Raw genomic sequence first — 22,996 nt, forward strand, 5'->3', positions numbered from 1 at the left:
ACCATGCAATATAAAAACGATGCTCTGCCGGACTTCTACACACACAAATTGACGTCAAGAGCTTCTCTGATTCGTGACGTACAAAACAGTTAGGGCGTGTGCGTTGTTATGTGTTCTTTACATGACTCAGTCATGAATTAAACTTTTGTGGAGCAATATTTTTTATTATTTGACTTAATAATTGGTGCAATTAGTGTAAAAAATTATTTATAGCAATAAAATTATTATAAAATGGGTCATTTACAGTGGCTCTCGTTGTTCAAAGTTTTTTTACTTTCATTATGTGGTAAAGTCTTGTTGTTTAACCTGTTGATTACATTGGTGTTTCTGTTATATTAATCGTTATTTTTTTCTAGTTTCTGTTTATTCTCAAGAAAATTCATCTCTAACACACAACAATGAGTGTTTTATTCCGGAAGTGATACGAGGAGATTGGTTTTCGTGGGAAAATGGGAGAAATACACGAACTATTATTGATTCTGAAACCATGTCAGATCGAGGAAGATGCATCAAAGTAAAAAAAACTTCTCAGTCACATTATACTTTTATTTTTGAAAAAAATTCTTGCTATCATTGTGTACTATTGATTGTAAGAACATTGAACGTTTTGGAAAAAGAAGAGCGTAAGGCGATCATTCTATTCTTCAGAATTTGCTATTAAAAAATCTTGTTATTTGATTATTTACATTTTATTTATTTACAGTATCCTGTGTTAACTTATCGCCCGATCAGAACCCAACATTTGAAAATGTTTGTAGAGGAATTAAACTCGGTCAACAATATATCACATTATTTTCAGAGAATTACAAACCTGTCAACTGTAGGTCTGCCTTAGAAGGTGTTTGGCAGTTTGCTTATCAGGTAAAAATAATTCAAATACCATGTTCTCAAAAGTTAAAATTGTAAATTGAAAGGAAATTTATTGTATACATATTTTTTAGAATCGGTTTAGATTTACTGGAGAGTGTAATAATCCAGATGCACAAATTAGATCCTGTCAAGATCCAGGATCACAGTTTCTTATAACAAACCAGAAGTTTAATATCACATATAAAAAATGCGATAATATGAAAGGAACTTTTGATGGAGGTAAAATTGATTATTTATTTATTTTTAACTACCCAGTGGATAGATATTATAATGGATCTGATTTTGTGAATCCCAAATTTAGATATATTTTTTCATGTTTCAAAGTCTCTAGAGTCGAATGCAACAATTTTTAAGTGAATGGCTGTGTATGTGTTTATGAACGTATGTGCAGAAAAAAAGCAAATTAACTGAATTTCGAAATTTATAAATTATACTGTTTATTTCGATAACTTAAATTTTAATAATTAAAATTCTTTCCACTGGAATGTTAGTCATTCGAACCTTGCGGGTTGTATGTAGACCAATATTTTTTGTTATTATAATTCAATGAATCTTATACTTTCAGTTGTTGAATATAGTTGTTTGGGTGATTGGTTCAAGGGTAAAGATCATTTCTTTGCTGTTGCTAACACAAAAGAATCACGAAAAGACGAAAAATATAGATGTTTTCTAAGAAATCGTGAGGATGATCTATATATAGGAGTGTCAATTACAGCTGAATGCAATACTTTAAAAACAGTAGAGAAGAGTCCTGAGAGATTACATATAACTCCAGTAAAATCGGAAGTAGTTGTTCCCGGTTGTCGACTACCACAGAACATGTCCGGAGATTGGGTGAATTTAGCTAATTATGAAGCTGATGTAGTAATTAATGAAACTCACATTATTGAAACTTGGCGTCCAGATGAAGGACGTTTCCGTAAAACAATTTACGTATGTCAAGAGCAACGTGATAGTAGAATTATGATGGCTCGACTTACTGTTGATGGATGGTATGTTTTTTACTTGATAAATAATACACTCTATTTATATTATTTTTAATAATAATTTTCAAATTTATCTTTTTTCAATTGAAGTCAAAAAGATTACATTTGCTTTGACTTTGTTCCTCGTCACCATAACATTATTAGATACAGGAAAGGACTGGCTGTGATCCAGAACGACTTTTTTACAGTTTGTTCATGGAATAAATTTATTCAAAAATATCGTCGAGATCAGAAGCGCATTGAATGGCATTATGATTATTTTGTTGGTATGAATACAAATATTATTAAGATATATTTTTTATGAAATCTGTTGATAAAAAAATATTAATAAAGAATTTTTTATTGATTTCTTTCAGCGAAATTCCCTGTTCCTGTCAGGTGTCCAGTTGCTGGAAAGTTTATGTTCACTCAGAAAGGAGACATACCTTTTGAAACTAGAATTTTGGGTGGTGTAACTTTGTCACCAAGACCAAATATCCATTGTAGAGAAAATATATCAGATTTTTCAGTGTGTGATCCTGATCAAAAAGAAATTGCCATTGATGAAAATTACTGTTTATCAGTGGATCATTTAGGACGACCTGTTGATATTTACAGTAAGTGAATTTGTCAGTTATAAATTAATTAAAAGATAATTTATATCAGCATATATTAACAATGATATAATTTTATTTATAATTGTTTAGGCGACCCTGATTATAAAATGAAATGTATTGGATATTGGAAAGAGAATCTCAAATCTTATCTGATTACTTATGACGAATTGGATCCATTTAGTAAATATCGTTGCTGGGTTTATCAAAGAGCTGAATTGAACCGAATTTTGATGTCACAGTCTGCAGGACCCATTTGTGATATCAGGCAACGAGTTCAAAGTACCAGTTGGAAAGAAGGAGCTGCGGTAGCAATAGACATGACAGTAAGACATTTTTTGTAAAATTAGAAAATTTCTAAATTATAAGGAAAATATTTGCTAAAATCAATTATTATATTTTAGGAATATGAAAGAGAACGCGATCAGTGTCCAATGTATTTTAATGATGGTTCAAATCCTTGGCTCGTCACGGAAAATCGCATTAAAATCTTCCGTTTTGGACAAAGTTCTTCTACTACAACAATAGCCCCGCTAATCAAATTATTTACCGTTGTTGTATTTAGCATATGTTACTTATAAGAATTTACATTATATATAAGCTGCTAAATTGAGGTATTTGAAGTGTTTAAAATTTCTCTATGATATTTTAGACCTTTTAAACAAATGACTCCGTCCATAAGTTAAAACGTTTTTACATAGTAACAATTTAAGTTTACGTATCTAACAATTGACTTAAATATTATAATTAATAATTGGCATGCCTTTGAATGTGCCTTGTATGTAATCGAAATTTTATTATTTTACGTACATGACAATACTACAATATTTGCATACTCATGTAAAGATCTTATTTTATTCGAAAAAATTATAAATAATGTTAAAAATGTAAATGCGAAATTTTTTTATTATAACATTTTTATAGAATTGTACAATATTTTTAATTACAATGATATTAATTAATAAAATTATTGTTTTTGAGCACAATAAAAATAGAATTAAAAATTAATTTAATGTTTCTTATTTAATTACATGTCTATTTTTAGAACTAATCTGAACGAAGTATTTATTTTACAATTACGTATTCGTTGCAGAACACTAAGTGATTAATCTCAAATGAAAAAATCTTAAAACATTAAAATACCATAAATTATCCAAGAAGTCTACACTTAATAAAGACATTGAAGTTTTTTATTTTGTCCAACTGACTTTAGGTATATCAAAGTGTTCTGTCAAGCTATCTAGATGTCTGTTGAATTCTTCTACTCTCTGTTTATGTGTTTTAGAAGCCTTCTGTTTAATTCTTTCCGTTTGCTGCAATAAAAATTTCAATTAATATAATCGTTACAATAACATATAATAAGATATAGTAATAATTAATATTCATTTTCAAATTAATTTACCATTTTTTCCTGCATTTTTAAAAAGGCTAATTCTGCTTTTGTTTTCTTAATTTCTACTAGCTTAGAATTACTTTCTTCTTCAACAACCTTCGAAAGTTCTACGAGTTTTTTCTTCTTCTGTTCCTTACGCTTTTTTCTAAAAAAATGGTCAGAATTTATTTGAATTAAACAATATGAAAACATTGTAACTTACATATAGTACTAATTACACATCAATTATAATTACTCACTTTTTACTAATTATTTCAACATTTTTTAATTTCAAAGCTCCTTTCGACACTTGAGCATAAGGATCATCAGCTGATGAAGGCATTGTAAATAAAAAATTTAATGAAATTATCCGATGGTAAATTAACTAAAACGTTTAAACAATTGTTATGTTTAACACTTTTTTTGAGGTTGAGAAAACACAGTCGAGAAAAAGAATACTGTCTTGCCTAGAAGCCCAGAAGTGGCTGTTTCGTGTCGCCAGTGTATTTTTTTTACATTGAGTTTCTAATCTAGAATTTTTTAAACTTGGGCTGAACTCAAAGTTTCCCGGAGTTGACTTTACGCTCTCGCGTTGTGCGGCGGAAGGCCGAAGCTCGATATCAATTGAAATTGAGTAGGTAACAGAGAAATCGTTCGAAAAATAATAATTTACAGGGGTGCACTACAAAAAGGGAGCCTTAGGGCACCAAGAAATTTACAAATTTCAGAATAATCTGTTCTGAGCAAGACAGAGCACAGAATATATCTATCTATCTCCATCTTATTTTTCAGAGAAGACTGCGAGTTCGAACGGTTGACAAGCAAGCACAGCTCCCACCCTCTGTTACCAAGCATGAAGCTTATGATATCTAAACGTAAACAAAGCAAATGAATATATACTGGCTCTGTATACAGAGAGTAGAGGTAGAGCTTGCCGGCGAAGTGCCGGAACTTGCCGCGGATTGTTTGAACTATTTTTTATTGTAAATAAGTTGTTAAAAAGCCTATTATCAATGTATTTGTACAAAAAAAGGTTCATGGCTCCGTTCAAATGTTTTCTCATTTGTCATTGATTAATTGAAAAATAATTTTACACGAAAATTGAAATTTCAGACTCATTTTTGGCATGATAAAATTGCAATTACATGCAATTTGAATAAAAAAAAATTTTGCCGTAATTGGAATCGAACACCGTTCAGTAGGATAAATGTTGAACCTTCTGACTACTAGTTCAATCAATGGAAGGTTGAAATTACTATTTTGGGCGGAGAGAACGAAACCGACGCGAAAATGTGCATGTAATATGTCAAATTGAGAAAAAAAAATTATGAATGAATAATTTTTATTTTTTTGAGAGATTGAAAGAACTATAAGGGGATGTATAATATGAGGAAAAATCATGTACTAAGATAATTAGATAATAATTTCTGTTATATTATTTTCACTATAGCTATCATTTATTAAATTTCTCTTCTAATGCACTTTTTTCGTTTGATACCACATTCACTTGGTTTTGTAATTCATTTAATACTCTCAGTAGTTCTGAATTATTTTGTGTAACATCATTTGCTATGTCCTTGTTTTGATTATGATTGCATAATTCTTCTTTTTCTTTAAATTCGACGCATTTTAACGAATCGAATGTCAATAGTTCTTGTTTGACCTCATGCAATTCTGTAAATATATTTTATAAGATATTGAAAAAGATCGCATTTTAATAGAGTAAGACGGAAAATGTTCCTTACCTTGGATGAGCTCAAACTTTTGGTTCTCCAATGCCACCATTGCATTATTATACGATTGAACTTCTTCTGTTTTTTATGCTAACTGGTCTTCTGATTCCGTAATACGTTTTTTCAAATCATTTATTATAAATTTTAAATTAACAACCATAATTATGGTAATTTTGCATTGGCAATTGAATATTCTATATTATGTATTAGAGCAGTCTTAGTTATAATATTAATCTTATTGCAGTATGTTTGTTCAAGTTTATTTTTTCATGTTAGTATAAAATCTAGAAAATTCATATTTCCAGAGCTAGAAAAGTTAGAAATTACATCAGATACAATATGTTTGATTACCAATAAATAGTTCGATTAAATTCATTTATAGTCGAGAAAAAATTTTTAAGCCCATAATAAATGCTGTATTGCATTGTAATAAAAAAAGATACATTTTTAATATGTTACTCTACTCATTATTACTTAATTTAAAAAAAAAAAAGAGATTCCCAAAATTAAACTTCAATTGGAAATAATTACTATAAAAAAATATTTTTTTTAATAATTGATCTCATATTGGTGCGTTGGTAATGATTTACCATAGGCACTGTTCTAATCATTGATCATGATAATTAAATTTTACTGACTCTAATCTGCTCAACTTATGCTAAAAATTGAAAACATAAAAAAATCTAATTAATTTATCGCCGTCGTTTGGCTGGTGGAGGCAAGCAATCCTCCCAATTCTCGTTAAACTTAAATTTACTAATAGAATTTATTAAACATTCAGACGTTACCGGCGCGTTAATACTATTTAAAATCGATTGAGCAGTCTTGAACGAATTTGGCAAATATTTATCGGTTCTTTCGCGCATAAATACCCAACGACCGTTCTTGAAACTCCATTCAACTATTTTGTTATCGAGGTGGTGTTTTAAACGCGAGAAATTTATTGTTTATTAATTTGAATTATTTAATTTTTGCGAGGACATGATAACCATCGTGAAGGGATCATCCCTTTACGACTTTCGGAACTTCGGTTTGACATTGTTTCATCACTTCACCTCAACTGTATAAATTAATTATTTCTAATCACAAACACTCACTTTTACTTTTAAATGTTCATTTTTATGTTTTACTTATGCAATTAATATATAAAAACACAATTGCACTTGTATTTTCACAAAAATATCACAGCGAAAATTACACGATGTGCACAGGTTGAGAATCAAATCTCATGTGATTGAAAAACCCTTCTGGTTGGCTAGATAACTAGTTATTGGGCGCCTCCTGGTGGTGAAATGTTACCATGCGCCACCTGTTAGCATATGCAATTATATTTTTACATCTTTATATTTTTTCTTCAAATTTTATTATTATTATTATTATTATTATTATTATTATTATCATTATTATTATTATTATTATTATTATTATTATTATTATTATTATTATTATTATTATTATTATTATTATTATTATTATTATTATTATTATTATTATTATTATCTTACATTTTATAATAATTATTATTATTATTAGAAATAATGGTTTCGTTAATTATTATAATATTCTTACCATTATTATAATTGAATTCAATTTTTTAATATTTCTAATAAAAAATTATACATATAATTATATTAAAACATTCGCTAGAGGTATTTAATATATTTAATTTAATTAAATTATTATAATGGTAGGAATATTATAATAATTAACGAAACCATTATTTCTAATAATAATATAATAATAATTATAAAATGCAAGATAATAATAATAATGATAATAATAATAATAATAATAATAATGATAATAATAATAATGTCTGGCCGAGGGGTGCTCCTCTCGCTACGGTAATGGAATAAGTCCGTACAGCCGGTATTTCCTCCTCACAGGTGATGGCCTTCTGGGCGTGAGGAACGAAACTATCCATCTCGGTTTCGTTAAACATCACCACCTTTGCAGTGGGCTAACCACCTCTGCAAAGGATTTCAACAGGTTCCTACTGATAGACCTACACCGGCCCCCCACAACCGGCCCTCTTCGGATGAGGGCCATGGAACAGTTGGGAGGGGCCTTATGACACGTTCCAATATGGATATAGACCACGGACCACCCCTACAGCGTCTCAGGTGGACAGAGGAGCTGAGACGGGACTTGATGCAGTGTTGGGAGAGATGCGAGCCACAGACCTCAGACTATGCCAGGCGCCTGCATACTCTGTGGTGCGAAATGCACCCAGAGTTACAACATCTAACGCAGGCGGCGCTCGCATCGCAGGTGCGGTATACTCAGTCTCGACGGCGGATAGAAGAGGAGTCAGACTCTGACTCTTCAATATCAAACGCTTCAGAGACTGAGGACGAAGTCTCACTGACACCCGAGACAGCCGCACCGAGGTGGAGCATACTTCCGTACCGCCCTTCTCTCATTGCAGAACCCCCATCTCCTCCCCCTGAGGGCGCCAACCAACAGGACTTTACCAGCAGAGAGGGTAATTTTCTCCGGAAAATTACGCTCTCTGCAGAACATCTAGCTAGCGCCAACCAAGATCTCGACCATCGTTTACCAGATAGTGTAGACCTTTTCGCACTCAACAATGCAGTCTATGATGTGGCTCGAGGGTTTACTTAGGGCAGACGAACACCTGTCAATCCTGAGTTAAGCCTGAAAAGATGCATCGAACAGATTGCAAGTAAGATCAAGAAGGCTCGACAGGGTGCATCTCGTATTCAGAGTGTGATGGATCACTTAAATACTCACAGGCCTTATACGCCAAGAATTCGGCGTATCATGGCGAAGATTAGAGGTGAACATCACACTTTGAATACGGCTGTGTTACTGATCCTAAAGGAGAGGTACACAGGCAAAATAAGATCGCTAATGGCCATTAAAAAGTCATTAGCAAAGCGGTACAAGCGACGAAGGGACAACAGATTGTTCCAATCTGACCCTTCGTGCTTTCTTAAGCCGCAAGCCCCTGTCACTTATGAGCCTCCGAGTGCAGAAAGAGTCGAAACCTACTGGACCGAAATATATGGTCGCGCTAGTGCGCTAGATGTAGACACTCCAGCCCTTCAACTTTTCAGAGAATTCTGTGACGAACATCTATCACGAATTCCTGAAGAGTTTCAACGAGTTAGCATGGATGAGATCAGGAATGCTCTAAGGGGCACAAAGAACTGGGCTGCCCCTGGGCCAGATACAATCCCCACCTTCTGGTGGAAGAAATTGACGTCATCCCACCAGCATCTGGCTCGTATCTTCTCAGAATATCTAGGAGGAGATACACCCATTCCTGGATGGCTCGTTGAAGGGCGTACTGTGCTGATCCCCAAAAGTGGTGATCTGTCCAACCCCAAAAACTACAGGCCTTTCGCATGTCTAAATACTCTCTACAAATTGTTTACGAAGATTTTGAACGAGAGGATTTTGACTGCAATAGAACTTGTATGGAGACAGATAAACGAACAACGTGGCAGCAAGCGTGGCTTGACAGGTTGCAAGGAAAACTTGCTAGTAGACCGATGCGTCACAATGGACGCATACTACTACAAGCGCAACTTGTCAATGGCCTGGGTGGATTACAGAAAGGCATTTGATACAACATCTCACGAGCTTCTCCTCTACTTGCTCGAATGCCTTTCAGTACCCCCACAAATAGTGAGATGCACCGAACATCTGATGCCGCTCTGGAGGATACCGTAACATCTGGTGAAACAAGAGTGTCTACCAGAGCAGTGCCATTTAGGAGAGGCGTATACCAGGGAGATACCCTGAGTCCTCTTCTATTTTGCATCTCACTGCTGCCATTATCTGTCACTCTACCCCGAACGCCTGGATATAAAGCCGGACGAGTCTCCAACCGCGTACACAAAGTCACACATCTATTTTATTGGATGACTTGAAAGTGTACGCGGCAAGTCCTGAGAGACTCCGAACAGCCCTAGAGGTTGTTTCCGAGTATACCAGTGCAATCGGCATGGAGTTTGGGTTAGACAAGTGCGCAGTTGCCCACTTAGGAAAAGGAAGATCGCCGAACTGGAGTAATAATGTCGAGCTTACAGACGGGAGCATCATAAAACATCTGGATGCTGGAGAGTCATACCGATATCTTGGACAGGCACAATCTCCTTTACAGGACGTGTCTGTCATCAAAGATACTCTCCGCAGTGAGTACAAGTAGCGACTTAAGAGGATATCGGGCTCTGAATTATCAGGCCCTAACAAAGTCAAAGCCACGAATATGCTCGCTATCCCAGTCTTGCTATACTCATTCGGAGTTCTCAAATGGCTCCGAAAAGAGCATAAAGATCTGGACATTATCACGAGGAAAGTGATGACATTATATGGAAGTCATCACCCGCGATCTTTTGTCCAACGCCTATACTTTCCCCGTGATCTGGGAGGGCGTGGACTACTAAGTTTGGAGTGTCTACATGACAGGTTAGTGATAGGCCTGGCTAATGACATCTATGAGAGCTCTGATCCTCTTCTCAAGTTCGTGAACAGCTTTGAACTATTGGGAAGGGATGCGTTCCTATATAGAGCAGCATATCAGGCAGCGCAGAACCTCGGCTCAGTTTTCGACCCTAGCAGCCCAGACGGTCTAAGGCTTTTGCAATTGACCGGAGGGCAGCGAAAGGTCGATATAAAAACAACCGAGCAGTTAAAACTGCTCGACGAACATGTGGCAAAGTCCTTACATGGTGTGTTTTACCGTCATCTCGAAACACAGGAATTGTCACACCAGCTGACTTTCCAATACCTTAAGTCAGCTGGCTTGTTCTCTGAGACCGAAGGATTCATTATGGCCTGCCAAGATGGTGTATTACCAATCAATCTAATAATTTATATAAATTATTTATTTTTAAAATTTTATTTAGATATTTTATTTTTAATTAATTAATATAAGATAATAGAAAATTTTAATTTCTATATTATATTTTCAAAATATAAACTTTTTCAAGATCATTATCTAAATTAAATAATCTCAAATTAATTTAATATAATAATCAATAAAATAAGTGAAAAAATAAATTACTATATAAATTTGTCTTAAAATAATAAAAGGATATTCAACAACCTGTATACCCAATCAAGTAAGTATAATTATTACTTAAAAAAAAACCCAAAATAAAATTTAACATTTATTAAATAAATAATTCTATAAAATAAAAAGTTAATATTAGCCACATTATGTAAAGATAAAAATAACCCAGTTAAAATTTGTATAATAATACACTGATAGAAGTATTTCTTTGTAACTAACATAATTTCTTAGCAGCTAATAAATATGTTATTTGAAAGAGAAATCGAATGAAAATTTGTTAACAGTTAAGAAATTATTCATTCGAGTAGATTTATTTGGCTCAATAAATAATTTCTTAGCTGCAAACAAATATTTATTTCTTATATAAATACTATGATTAGGCTCGATGGTAAGGTAGAATGACGGTAAAGCATAATCAAATGTTAGGTTATGTCATGAAATAACTTTTATTTATTGAAAATTTTTAAATAAAAAAAAACGGTTTCGTAATGATTAAAATTAATATTTTCTTTTAAACAATAGCTCGACAAGCTATTACATGATAACCATTTAATTCCGTGTGAATTTTTAATGGTTTTATAAATATAATAATATTAGGCAGCTGAGCAAAGAAGATTTATTAGCTACGAATAAATCTTTATTTGTATCAAATAAATGCTGAAAAATAATTTTAATGAATTCATTTAGTCCTAGCAAATAAATTCTTCTATTAGTGTACCCGATTCTAAGAAAGAACCAAAATTTCAAAAAATATTTAAATTAACTGGACTTGGTAAAATAATTAATATACTATTAATTAAATTTAAAATAGAATCTTTTTTTATAATAGTTTTATTCATTAATTAATTAAATTTACGTAAAGGAATTAAATTTCTTATGCATAAAAATACAACAAATGTTATTGTAAAAAACAAATGTAATATTAAAAAAATATTTATATCTAAAAATAAATTTATATATAATCTTTTCAAATTATAAAAATATTCTTTATCATTAACCAATAATAGTACATTGTGACAAGGGCGGAAAATAGACGATTGCGAGAAGGCGGCGCTCAGCCGCCTGAGTGTGCAATCGGCTACCGCCCGTGTTGCACATACTATTTTTTTCCACAAATGCGGATAAAGAGCAGGAGCAAGGTGGGGGCGGGGTGGGATCCGTAGGGGGTGCAACGGGGGGTGCGGAGGGCGGAGCCCCCTGCACCAAAAAAAACAAAATTTATAAAAAAAATTTATTTTTTATTTTCAAAACAGTTTATTCATTTTTCTTCGCTTTTTCACCAACATATATATTTACATTACAGTTGGAAATCTGGAAAATCACATTTTTTTCACCAATTAATTTATTCAAATCGATTCTTTTTTCTCCCTCGATATTGTTTATTATTGCTGGCGGTTGATTTAATAATGTTGGTGGACAGCGTGAAGTAGATGGTCCTGGTTGATAATATGTTGTTAATGGACGGCTAGAAGTCGATGGTCCTGGTTGATTTAATGACGTTGATGAACAGCTAGAAGTCAATGGTTCTGGTTGATAATATGATGTTGATGGACAGCTAGAAATCGATGGTTCGGGTTGATTATCTGTTGCTGGTGGACAGTTCGAAGTCGATGGTGCACGGAGAGAAAAATCATATAATTTTTGTAGAGAAAATTTCAGAAAAATTACCATGCTCTCTTATAATGCGTGCGCGATCGACGACCAAAGTAAAAAGTATTTTACGATCATGTAAATATTATTAAATTGAAACGTAAATATTATCAAATTGAAACATAAAGAGTATTAGTCATAGCTTCATAAAAATTGTTGTGCTGGCATGGTAAAATTTAATGTGCTGTATTAGAAAACTTCCTTATCGATTTAGTAAAATTTCTAAGTATGCTTAACAATATTTATATATCAATGTATTAATTTCTCTACAGCTTATTATTTATTTTTGATTCAAAAAAAGGCTGTAACGTAAAAAATTAATAATGTTTTTTTGATTTAGGGTAATTAAGGAATCGCGGTTGAATTTGATAATGATAAAACACTTTTATGAATTATTAAATATATCTTTATTCAAATTAAAACCAATTTTTGAGAATAAATTTCGCACCATTAGATGCTCTTTCAAGATTCGTAATCTTAAAGCTAAATAGGTCATCCAAATTTAGTACATCCCACGTATACTGATCGTTGTACAATCGATAACATTCAGTTTTTTTCGTAGAGGAATGTACTTATTAATTTTTTAACAATAAGACATACTTTAATATTGCTACAAACTATAATATTATCTAAGTGCCATCTTTATGGCACTTAGAGAACTGTTTCTAATTGTCTATCTTTTTCAGGGCTGAGTATAAGTCTGCTGAGTAAATTTCTTAAGGTTTTCTTCAAGCATTCATTATCTCGATAATATTTTAAAACACTTTTGCCATCAGCTGAATTTAATAAAAGTTGGTATATAGGCTGTAAAAAAAATTTTTAAATATAAATTATTTGTCCTTTGTTCAAATAGTTATTGATCATAAGTTAATGACACTCACGTTGTTGATAATTTCTGGACGTTCAAAATGCCCTTGTAAATCCTGTAAGATAAAACTATCTAAAAATTGAGAAAGAACACAATTGACTAGTAATTGAAAAAAATGACAACGGTTAAAAACACTGGAAAATGACTACTTTACTACAAAAACCATCATCTTTTGATCACTTATAATTAACGAAAGAAAAATTTTTCAATTTTAATAAATAAATCCACTATTTCACTAACACTGTTAACACTTTTGCACTTTACAAAAGTTGAGTTTGAACAAAAACTGATTCGATATTTTTAATTGTTGTCATTTTTTCGACAAGAAAAGGCTCAGAAGTTGTGTTGTGGGAGTTAGACTATTTAGTATGAACTACTTACCATTTTACTGTAAATAAAAAATAATACCAAAATCAGTTAATTATTTAAGAAATGAATAATAGATATTATGAATGTTAAATAGTAGTTGCTATTAAAGTTTGTGAAAGATTACTTACGTCGTTACAAAATGACGCACTTTTATGTGTCACTGTATAATGTATCACTCTCTATTGATAACACAGTCAATTACGTACTGAGGAACAATAAACGTATTCAAACCTGCTTCGAAAAACTTCGAAGATGCCCGATCTTTTCCGACCTTCGATTCTTTCTTATGTTAATAGCAGAATGCACGTTGTTTTAACTTAATAGTAGAATATCTCGAAAACTATGAATCCGAGATCTAGACATAATGCGTACAATTTTTAGAAAATCGCTTTACGAACAAAATGACCCCTTATAGGCTTCTCTACGATTAATAGTTAATGAGATATCATTTTTTTTGTTTAAAATAATTCTCATGCTCAACAGCGTTGATACCTTCTTTCTCTTTCTTTCTTTCTACTATTAGCAGATAGCATTTGAAAAATTATAAGACAGCATGGTAAAATATATTAATTCGTCTAGGACTCTATGGCAGCTTAAATAGTAATTTTTGTAAGAAAAACAATTAAAAAATATTTTTCTGTCGGGAATGGAACTTTTTACTGTGCTGTTTTACAAATTTTACAAAGCTGAATTTTAGGAAAGAATATTTTATCCTTTAAATTTTCTATGATTAATTATAATTTTTATATTTTTGCCGTACAAAATTGACTATGTTCGGCTTTCACACGTCGATTGTAGTGCTGAGCACAGTAATTTTTCTATGAATTTTCTCTCCGTGTGGAGGTTGCTTTATTATGGCGTTCATTATTTGATTTCCGACTCGTTTTTTATTTTGAATGGAATTTTCAATGTAGCCTTCAGTTACAGCATCGGATTTCCATCCTCCAAGATTTTTCAACTCCCTGTTATTAGCTCCTGTATCAGCTAGAATGATCGCTGCAGTCCTCCTAAACGTATGCCCCGTATATAATTCTGGATTGTCTAGTTTTAAATAAGTAGCTACGACCTCAGCCATGTTCCCCAAACTGTTAATTCCTATTACTTGGGATGTACATTTCCCTTTTCGGTAATTTAGGAAAAATCTTTGAGTAGTCACTTTAGGTGGACGGAGTGATGCGTAAGTTTTATATAATTCGTAAAATTGTCCCTGAACAATGAAAGATCTTGGTTTATCATTTTTGGTCCTAGGAACATTGACTATGATCATGTCCCCTTTATCTATGATGTTATCGATGGTAGTGTCACACAATTCTTGTCTCCTGCGTGCACCAGACACTCCAAAAATCAAAGCAACCTGTTGAATAATCAATTGATAAATAATATTATCACTACTTTATTATCTTTTTTATGTTAATTTGTTGAAAAGTACGTACCTTTATTGCGAGAAATTCACAATTTGGGGCTTCAGTAATGAATTGGTCAATCTCCTCCGTATTCAACACCTTCGATTTTTTAGGTGTGTAACCTTTATGCTTTTGTTTTAAAAAAGCAATTACACCCGCATGATCATGGATGTTAATAGCGTGTCTTAGGTGAATCACATATCGTAGCATCGAGTACACTGTCCACAAACTTGATGATTTCAGATTTTCTGACAAAGACTAAAATACGCTATGAAAACTGTTTCTGATAGCGAATTAATTTTATTTTTTGCTCGTCAATTCATAAATTTTTCATAAACTTGTTCATACTTGTCTCGGGATTTGACAGATAGCAAATTGTTCCGAACTTCGTTCGCCCGTTCAACAATTTCACTGGGTAATGCTTCTTCATTACTCGATGGATCACTATCGGGAATTATATCCGTTGGATTCATGATCACTTGTTTTTTCAATCTTTCACAATTGCGCACACTTGTTTTTAAAATTTCAAATAAATCGAACTGTTTTGGACACGAGATGTCTAAAGACTGTCTCTTAAATGTCTCTTCAAATTGTTTGAGGATAAATTTTTGCTTTTAGGGAGGAAACGATGATGAAAAAAATTAGTGGAAGAAATTCGTTGTGGATTTGAAAGTTTATTTTAGGAGGAGATGATAATAAATTATGGTAAATAAATGAATCTTTGAAACTTATTATGAGCATATTTTCAGTTAAAAGCCATAAAACAATAAAATTCAATTGTAAATTTCTTTCAAATACTATTTTTCTAATCCCTAGACAATCTAAAATGCTCCATCAGTTTTGTCTTAAAGTAGTATTTATTGAAAACAATCTAAATCCTTATTTTCAAAAACGCGCTTAAGGCTTGAAAAATGTTTAAAGCATCCATATTATTCATACTAATAAAACAATAAAAACTACTCAAACTTGAAGGTTTTTTGAAGATTTTCAGATTAGGAAAGAGCGTGTTTTATTTCTATGTTAAAATTTCTGTTCGACAACGACAGATGGCGCAGGGGCCATTTGCCGTGTTTTATTTTGGGCCAGCGTGTTTTATTTAGGAACAGGGGCCATTCGTGGGAAATTGGACATTTACCGACCGAAAACCCATACGATAAACAGGCATTTTCACCGCATGTGTGGTAAAAAAAATATTCTCTCATTTCAAAATTTATATTCAAATCAAAAACTATATTAAATGAAAAAATTCTTAATAAATATAAAAATATCTCTAATTTAAAATTTTTTCAAAAATATAATAATTTTTAACTTCCCAGTGGGAAGTTATAGTAATGGGTCCGAATTTGCGAATCCTGAATTTTGACATATCTCCACGTTTCAAGGTCCCCAGAGTCGAATACGATCGTTTTCCAGTAAACGTCTGTGTGCGTGTGTGCGTATGTACGTATGTGCGTTCGGAATTATTTTTCGCCTCGATTATCTTGAGAACAAAAAATGATATCGATGTAGGACTAATTGCATTCGACGCGTAATTATGTAACTCAGAATTGATTAGATTTTCAGCAAAATCGGTCCAGCCATTTTTTTTGCAGAACAAAAAAACTAGCAAAAATGGAAAATGAACTGAATTTCTCAATTTATAAATTATACCATTTTGTTCAAAAGAGTATTACAAAGATGTTGAGTTTTAATTTCGGATTTTTAATATGCTTTAACTTCAATGAAGTCAGTATACAAAAGCAACGATGAGTGATGAGAGCTGATCAGCTAACCGAGGATCCGCGAGGTGAGCACTGGATGAGCTGGCTGCTGATGACAAGTAGCTGAAAAAAGAGAGAGAAGATTGCTGTCTGAGTTAGACAGTTGAATCAACTGTCCCAGGGTGTAAACCTGGACAGGTCGAGGGCGGCTAGGGAAGGATGATTGACATCTTCCAGCGAGCCTTGATGTCTCTAGTAGAGACCTTGATAATAATTGGCTGTCTGAGTGATAAGCAACTCAACGTTACTGTCCTAAGTTGTAAGCCTGGACAGGTCATCAGTGGCTAGGGAAAGGATGATGAGAATCATCACTTTATAGCTAGCTGATCAATATGATCTTTAGGGAAGATCAGGGATTGACGTGGAGTCGATCTAGTGGCTCGACCCAGCCAAAAGACTAGATAGCGTCATTTTAGAGGAGCTTGTCTATATGCAGACCTCAATTCAGAAGACAAATGATCTCTTACCACACTGTTGAGCTTCCTGGACCTTTCGTGAGAATAGTAGAAACAGCGAACTTAGTTGCTTCACCCAAAGGTTGTTCATCAGCATTGAGGGGTGATATGATGACCAGTGTAAGACGAAGCCTTGATATGTCACAAAGGTCACAAAGACAACACAAATGGAAACAAATCCACCAAGACAACTCACGAAAGATTAGAACAAACACAACGAATACAAGAAACGATAAGAATAGAAGTAGACTCGGGTGAAACTCCTAAGGAGCTGGCCATTGTCCAGCTCTATCTTTGAAGGTTTTTTCCAAGTAGAGGGAAAATGGGCCTTGTAGGGGTAACTCGCGATAAGAGTAGAAGGAAGAGAGGTGGTAGAAAATTTCTCACCCAGAAGAAAGTAATAAAAAGTTTGGGTAAATCCTTTTGCCACATGTGGGTTTAAAGGATTCAGGAAGTTCTCAAGTTTATGATTAGGACATCTGGAATGGCTTGGAGATCAGGAAATGTGGCTTACTTATGGCAGGAGTTGATTTTATGATTTAAACACATTTTCTTTCTATACGAGCCATTTTTTATTTTTTAACATTCCCGCCTGCCTTCGTTGACACCGGCGACGACCATGATTCCGAAGTTATGTTAAGTGGGCAAAGTTTAACAATAGGTTTTGTAAATGTTGACGTGCTGGTTTTCACTGTCGCTACTCGTGCAACTCCGTCAGATCCTTGGTAGAGTTTTTTAACTCGTCCTAATGGCCACTTAGGTGGAGGGTACCGTTCGTCGGTGATCAACACAATACTTCCTTCTTGGATAGAGTTGGATTCTCTTCTCCATTTGTAAGTGGTTAGGTATCTTTGAAGATATTCTGTGGACCATTTGTTCCAAAAGCTTTGTATTGAAGAAAAATATGGGCTCGGACTACGTCCACTCTGCCCTCTACAGTACAAAACTAGTTTTACAAAAATACAAATTCAAAATAGACTTTTAGATTCCTTTAACAATATTTACCTTACATTCTAAACAATACTGACATCTCTTATGCTAAGTACCCCTGAGACCATCTTGACCGCAATGAGATCTTTAGTTTACGAAAAGACTATCTAATCACTAACTCAAGAGTACATATGGTCTATCAGGTACATACGTATGCACTTTGATATACTTATGGCGCGAAATTCAAATTTAAACTTAAATAAAACAAGGTATACTCATAATAAATCGACATAACTCCGAAACAATACCAATTGACATAGTTTGCAAAAATGGTTTGATGCTGTAAGGAGGAAAAACCTTCATTTTAATTAAGTTCTTAACTAAAAATTTTCTTTGGTCCTCATATAATGGGCATTGCCACAAAACATGTTCATCATTTTCCTCCTCACCGCATTCACAATTAGGAGACTTTACAATTTTAAATCGATATAAGCTAGAGTACGCGTGATTAGATACGACCCTGTATTTATCTTTGGCTTCATTTTAATAGCCTGCAAAACACTCCGAGCGTCTGCAAAGATAGCAAATTTTGTCCTTTCAGACTGAGATATTAGCATCAACGTTTCTATGATGGCTAAAGCTTCTGCTGAATAAATTGATGCGAACGTCGTGGTACGCCATTTAAACGTTGTCCCATCATTCCCTCTTACTACTGCAAACCCTACAAAAGGTTTGCCCTCCATCTTTGACCCATCAGTAAAAAACCACTCTGCTTCTTCCAACAGATCTCTAAATATCTTATCAAATTCACGGTTCTTATCTTTAGACTCTTTGATTCTATACCCTTCTTCAAATGAGACTGCAGGATCAAACCAGAGTGCTTGATACTCATACTTAAAACATAAAGAAATTTTAGAGGCTTCCAGTAAGTGCCCAACTTTGTCTATATCTTGATAGCACTCTATAATTGTTGGCATCTTGTTACGGCGTACAACTGTTACCCTCTCCCAGGAAGACAACAACCCCTCGAGAATCGGTACAAGCTGGTGACTGCTACTAGTAAACACTCTAGAAATATAATTTCTACCTAAATATCTGAACCTGCACTCAAGAGGTGGTTCTTGAGCTTCTGCTAACATAACATTTACCCGAGTGGATGCTCTGTAACCGAAAGCCAGTCTTATGGCTTTGTATTGAACTCTATTCAATTTTTCCATATATTTATCTGGTACATTACACATCAAGAAAGCAGTATACTCTATCCTAGCTCTAATTAAAGCTCTATATAATCTCATTAGCACCACAGGGTCGGCACCCCACCAAGTACCCCTTAAACAACTGATTATTGCCAGCGGATTCTGACATTCAGAACATATTGCCTCTATCTGGGGGATCCAACTTAAAGACTCCTCCAATATCACTCCCAAGAACTTGACCGTACAAGAAGAAACTATGCTTTTATCACCAATTTGAAGGGACCAGTTATACCTGAGTCCCTCCTTTTCAAAAACAACCAATTTGCTTTTATCGGGAGCAATTTCCAGCCCACTAGCCTTTAAAAAACTATTTCCTACTGAAATAGCCTCTTCCAGAATTCTGATCGCTCTTGGAACTGATTTGAAAGATTCATTTATGTCTTCAAAGTTAAATTCTAAATGTCTAGCTGCAACTAGATTGTAGATAAATTGTAAAGTAAGCCTTGGAATGCCAATATCCTGGAGTCCCTCAATGAGGACATCTGCCAACACATTATCGTAAGCACTCTTTATATCAATAAAAGCCGCTACTACCGACTCGGTATCTTCAAATGCCGAAAGAATTTCAGAGGTAAGTATCGCTAAATTATCAATACATGACTTCCCCCTTCGAAAACCAAATTGAGAAGAAGGCAAAAGATCATTGTATTCTAACCACCAGCTCAGTCTGTTGTTTATCATACGCTCTAGCACCTTAAGAACACAAGAAGCTAGTGAGATTGGTCTCACTCCTTTACCGTCGCCTTTTGAAATAAAAAAAATACGATATCTCCTCCATTCATCCGGAAAACTTCCAGTTGAAAAAATCTCATTGAAGAGACGTAATAATTCCTGCTTAGCTATCATTGGGAGTTCTCGAAGAATTCTGTAGTCTATTTTATCAATACCTGGGCTAGCTCTGACTCGAACGAAAGCCAACGCATACTCTAATTCCTCCATCAAAAAAGGAAGATCCAAAAATTCATCACCATAGTCTTGAAGCTGCGGGATTGAGGTTGAAGCCCACGGAGGGCACAACGAAGAAATAGCTTGTCGAACTCTATCAAGAACTTCTGGCTTACCTTCCTTCTTCCTCGTTGATGAAGTCTGTTTATTCTGAAAGCACTTGATTCTCTTCCAAATATACGACGGATTGGTAAACCTAGTTAAACCTGAACAAAAATTCCTAAAACTTTCTCGTCTGATTCTTTTGAGTCCACTTTTAACATTGGCTTCCGCCTTTTTATAAGTAATGAAGTTACTCGCACTACTATCGAATTTGAACTTAAGCAAGGCAGCTTTCCTGAGTCTTATGAGTCTACTACATTCTTCATTCCACCACACACATGTAGGGTTACTTTTACGTCTTGGATTAAGGCCCTGTGAATTAGCACGACCCCCCTAATTATTCTTATTCTCAAGACATTCTTGAAGGATACTGATAAACGAGGAATAACTGATCTGACTATCAAGTTTCTTTTCTCTATGTTGTGAAGACTGAATATTTAACAGCCTATGCTCTACTTTATCGGCAAAAACCTTCCAATCAGTGTTGAGGGTATACAGACGAGTTCTATCTTTCACTTCATCCCTTTTTCCTGTTTTAACACTCAATTCAATAAATATGGGATAGTGGTCACTACCCCATGGGTCGTCCCCTACATTCCAATCACAAGATAAAAGCGTCTGGCTGTCTGACAGTGATAAATCGATTGCAGACTCAGTTAAATATTGACGAGATCAAAAGGTTTTCTTACCCGTATTCAAAACTTGGACTCTAGAAGACTCCATTGCATCGACTATTCTATTTCCCATCACCAAATTACGGCTATCTCTCCAATAACTATGATGAGCGTTAAAATCCCCCATAATGAGAAAGCGACCATTAAATTGTAAGAAACATTTTTGAGTCATAAATGACAGATCCTGCCATCTGGAAAGTCGTGAGACCTTTAGGTGTTGGAGGTTCGGTTCTGGAATTAAGTTGATGGCGTGACCAACGAAGAAATGTCCTGGTGTAAGCACGTCTAGATCATTGGGATCATTAATAAGTGGGCACAATGGTCTAGAGTTGAGAATTCCTTCGACTTGGCACAATATTGTTGAGAATTCTTCATAGGTTAAAAGCGTTTCTCCTACAATTCGATGAAGGTGGTGTTTCATCGATTTGACACCTGCCTTCCACTTTCCTCCAAAGTGGGGCGATGATGGAGGGTTGAAGATCCATTTAGTGCCTTTATCGGAGAGAATTGAGCTGATTTGTTGCAATTCAGTAGTGTTGACTGAAGAATTGTCTCAACTGAGCGTCAGCTCCTTTAAAATTTGTCCCACAATCACTGCTTAGTGTTGCACAAATGTCACGTCGGGATATAAATCTTTTGTAGGCTGCTATGAAGGCGTCGGTGACGAGTTCTCGATGGAGTGCTGATGTTGATAGGCAGAGAAACCCATGATTTATAAGTTCTAGCTGAACGACCTCTCCACGTCTTGGTGATAAATGGTCCAGCATAGTCAACATCTGAGTGCAAAAATGCTCGACCTGGTGTTACTCTAGACGGTGGGAGTCGGCCTATGATGTGAGTTGCAGTTTGAGCTCGATACCGAATGCACTTGGGGCAACCTTTGATGAAGGCTTTAATGGGATGCCGTTCTCCAATGATCCAGAAGTTCTGTCTAATATATGCAAGAGTTTCCTGTGTTGATCCGTGCATGGTCTTTTCGTGAGCATTTCTGATGATGAGTGTTGATAGTTTGGATTCTTCTGGTAGGATGTACGGATGCTTTAAATTAGTTGGCAAAAGTGAGTTGCGAAGTCTTCCACCAACTCGCAGGAGACCCTGTTGGTCGATAAATGGGAACAGTTTGATCAAAGGGTGAGATTTAGGTAGATCCATTGATCGTCGTAACAATGATAATTCGGTCATAAATTTGTGTTGTTGAATGACTCTGACCCAATACTTAGTAGCGTCTTCGAGTTCGTCTGGAGTGAGAGGAGAGTTGATTCCTGGTGATGAGAGCTTTTTGAATCTGTTGATAATTTTCGACACATTGCCGTCATCCTGATTAGTTTGTTTTAGAAAGAGAATCTGTACAAAAGCTCCCAGCTGGTTGACATCATTGTGGTGTGAACAACAACTGGTGTTAATGATGGTCGTTTCTCTAAGTCTTCTGGGGCGTGTTGTTTTCTTTTTGCGGGCATGTTTGGCCAATTAGCAGGTTCTTGTTGTAGCCATGAAGACCCGTTCCACCAAAGTGGATGGTTTTTTAATTCCGTTGAGCTAACACCTCTAGTAGCACAGTCTGCAGGGTTTTAGTCTCCAGAGACGTGGCTCCACTGTGCGTTCGGGGGCATTTCTTGAATCAAGCAGACTCGATTGTGGATGAACTCTTTCCACCGTGACGGGTAGTTCTCAATCCAGGTGAAGGTGATGGAGGAGTCTGTCCAGAGGTAACACGGTGCTTGCCGTAGTTTTAAAATTTCAATGCATTTAGATGTTAACTTTGTTAACAGAACAGCTGCTGATAGTTCTAAACGAGGGATGGTGAGACGTTTCAGTGGTGCCACTTTTGTCTTGGAGCACATGATATTGGCGATAATCTTATCGTTTTGGCGAGTAACGCAGTAAACAACTGCAGACATAGCTAGTTGCGACGCGTCGCAGAATCCGTGAATTTCAACAATTGACGTTGATAAGATTCCAAGCCAGCGAGGAATGCTGATGGTATCT

At 34.7% G+C, this 22,996-nt stretch overlaps 4 protein-coding genes and 1 long non-coding RNA gene across 5 annotated transcripts; 1 reads left to right on the plus strand and 4 right to left on the minus strand.

The window, feature by feature from the left end:
- Positions 1 to 6: 6 nt before the first annotated feature.
- On the plus strand, positions 7 to 3,355 carry udt (protein undicht). Its single transcript, XM_035082317.1, has 9 exons — positions 7 to 286; positions 357 to 623; positions 704 to 861; positions 942 to 1,089; positions 1,436 to 1,862; positions 1,947 to 2,122; positions 2,213 to 2,452; positions 2,543 to 2,775; positions 2,854 to 3,355. The coding sequence occupies exons 1-9, from the start codon at positions 232 to 234 to the stop codon at positions 3,028 to 3,030; spliced, it is 1,881 nt and encodes a 626-aa protein (XP_034938208.1). The 5' UTR covers positions 7 to 231; the 3' UTR covers positions 3,031 to 3,355.
- A 66-nt stretch (positions 3,356 to 3,421) lies between these two features.
- On the minus strand, positions 3,422 to 4,319 carry LOC118066347 (protein FAM32A-like). Its single transcript, XM_035082322.1, has 3 exons — positions 4,082 to 4,319; positions 3,852 to 3,987; positions 3,422 to 3,762 (listed from the first exon to the last, which is right to left on the minus strand). Exons 1-3 carry the CDS (start codon positions 4,162 to 4,164, stop codon positions 3,640 to 3,642), a joined length of 342 nt encoding a protein of 113 aa, XP_034938213.1. The 5' UTR covers positions 4,165 to 4,319; the 3' UTR covers positions 3,422 to 3,639.
- Positions 4,320 to 12,631: 8,312 nt separating this feature from the next.
- On the minus strand, positions 12,632 to 13,685 carry LOC118066295 (uncharacterized). Its single transcript, XR_004690227.1, has 4 exons — positions 13,614 to 13,685; positions 13,498 to 13,504; positions 13,130 to 13,171; positions 12,632 to 13,052 (listed from the first exon to the last, which is right to left on the minus strand). It is a non-coding gene; the product is annotated as an uncharacterized lncRNA (long non-coding RNA).
- A 581-nt stretch (positions 13,686 to 14,266) lies between these two features.
- On the minus strand, positions 14,267 to 15,361 carry LOC118066279 (uncharacterized). Its single transcript, XM_035082200.1, has 3 exons — positions 15,237 to 15,361; positions 14,919 to 15,072; positions 14,267 to 14,839 (listed from the first exon to the last, which is right to left on the minus strand). The coding sequence occupies exons 1-3, from the start codon at positions 15,359 to 15,361 to the stop codon at positions 14,267 to 14,269; spliced, it is 852 nt and encodes a 283-aa protein (XP_034938091.1).
- Positions 15,362 to 17,675: 2,314 nt separating this feature from the next.
- LOC118066280 (uncharacterized) lies at positions 17,676 to 21,137 on the minus strand. The gene is made up of 4 exons (XM_035082201.1): positions 21,026 to 21,137; positions 20,808 to 20,962; positions 18,550 to 20,648; positions 17,676 to 18,036 (listed from the first exon to the last, which is right to left on the minus strand). Exons 1-4 carry the CDS (start codon positions 21,135 to 21,137, stop codon positions 17,676 to 17,678), a joined length of 2,727 nt encoding a protein of 908 aa, XP_034938092.1.
- Between the last annotated feature and the right edge of the window lie 1,859 nt (positions 21,138 to 22,996).

This window comes from Chelonus insularis, unplaced genomic scaffold, assembly GCF_013357705.1.
Source record: "Chelonus insularis isolate UGA/USDA-ARS -01 unplaced genomic scaffold, ASM1335770v1 contig_339_pilon, whole genome shotgun sequence".
NCBI classification, from domain to species: domain Eukaryota; kingdom Metazoa; phylum Arthropoda; class Insecta; order Hymenoptera; family Braconidae; genus Chelonus; species Chelonus insularis.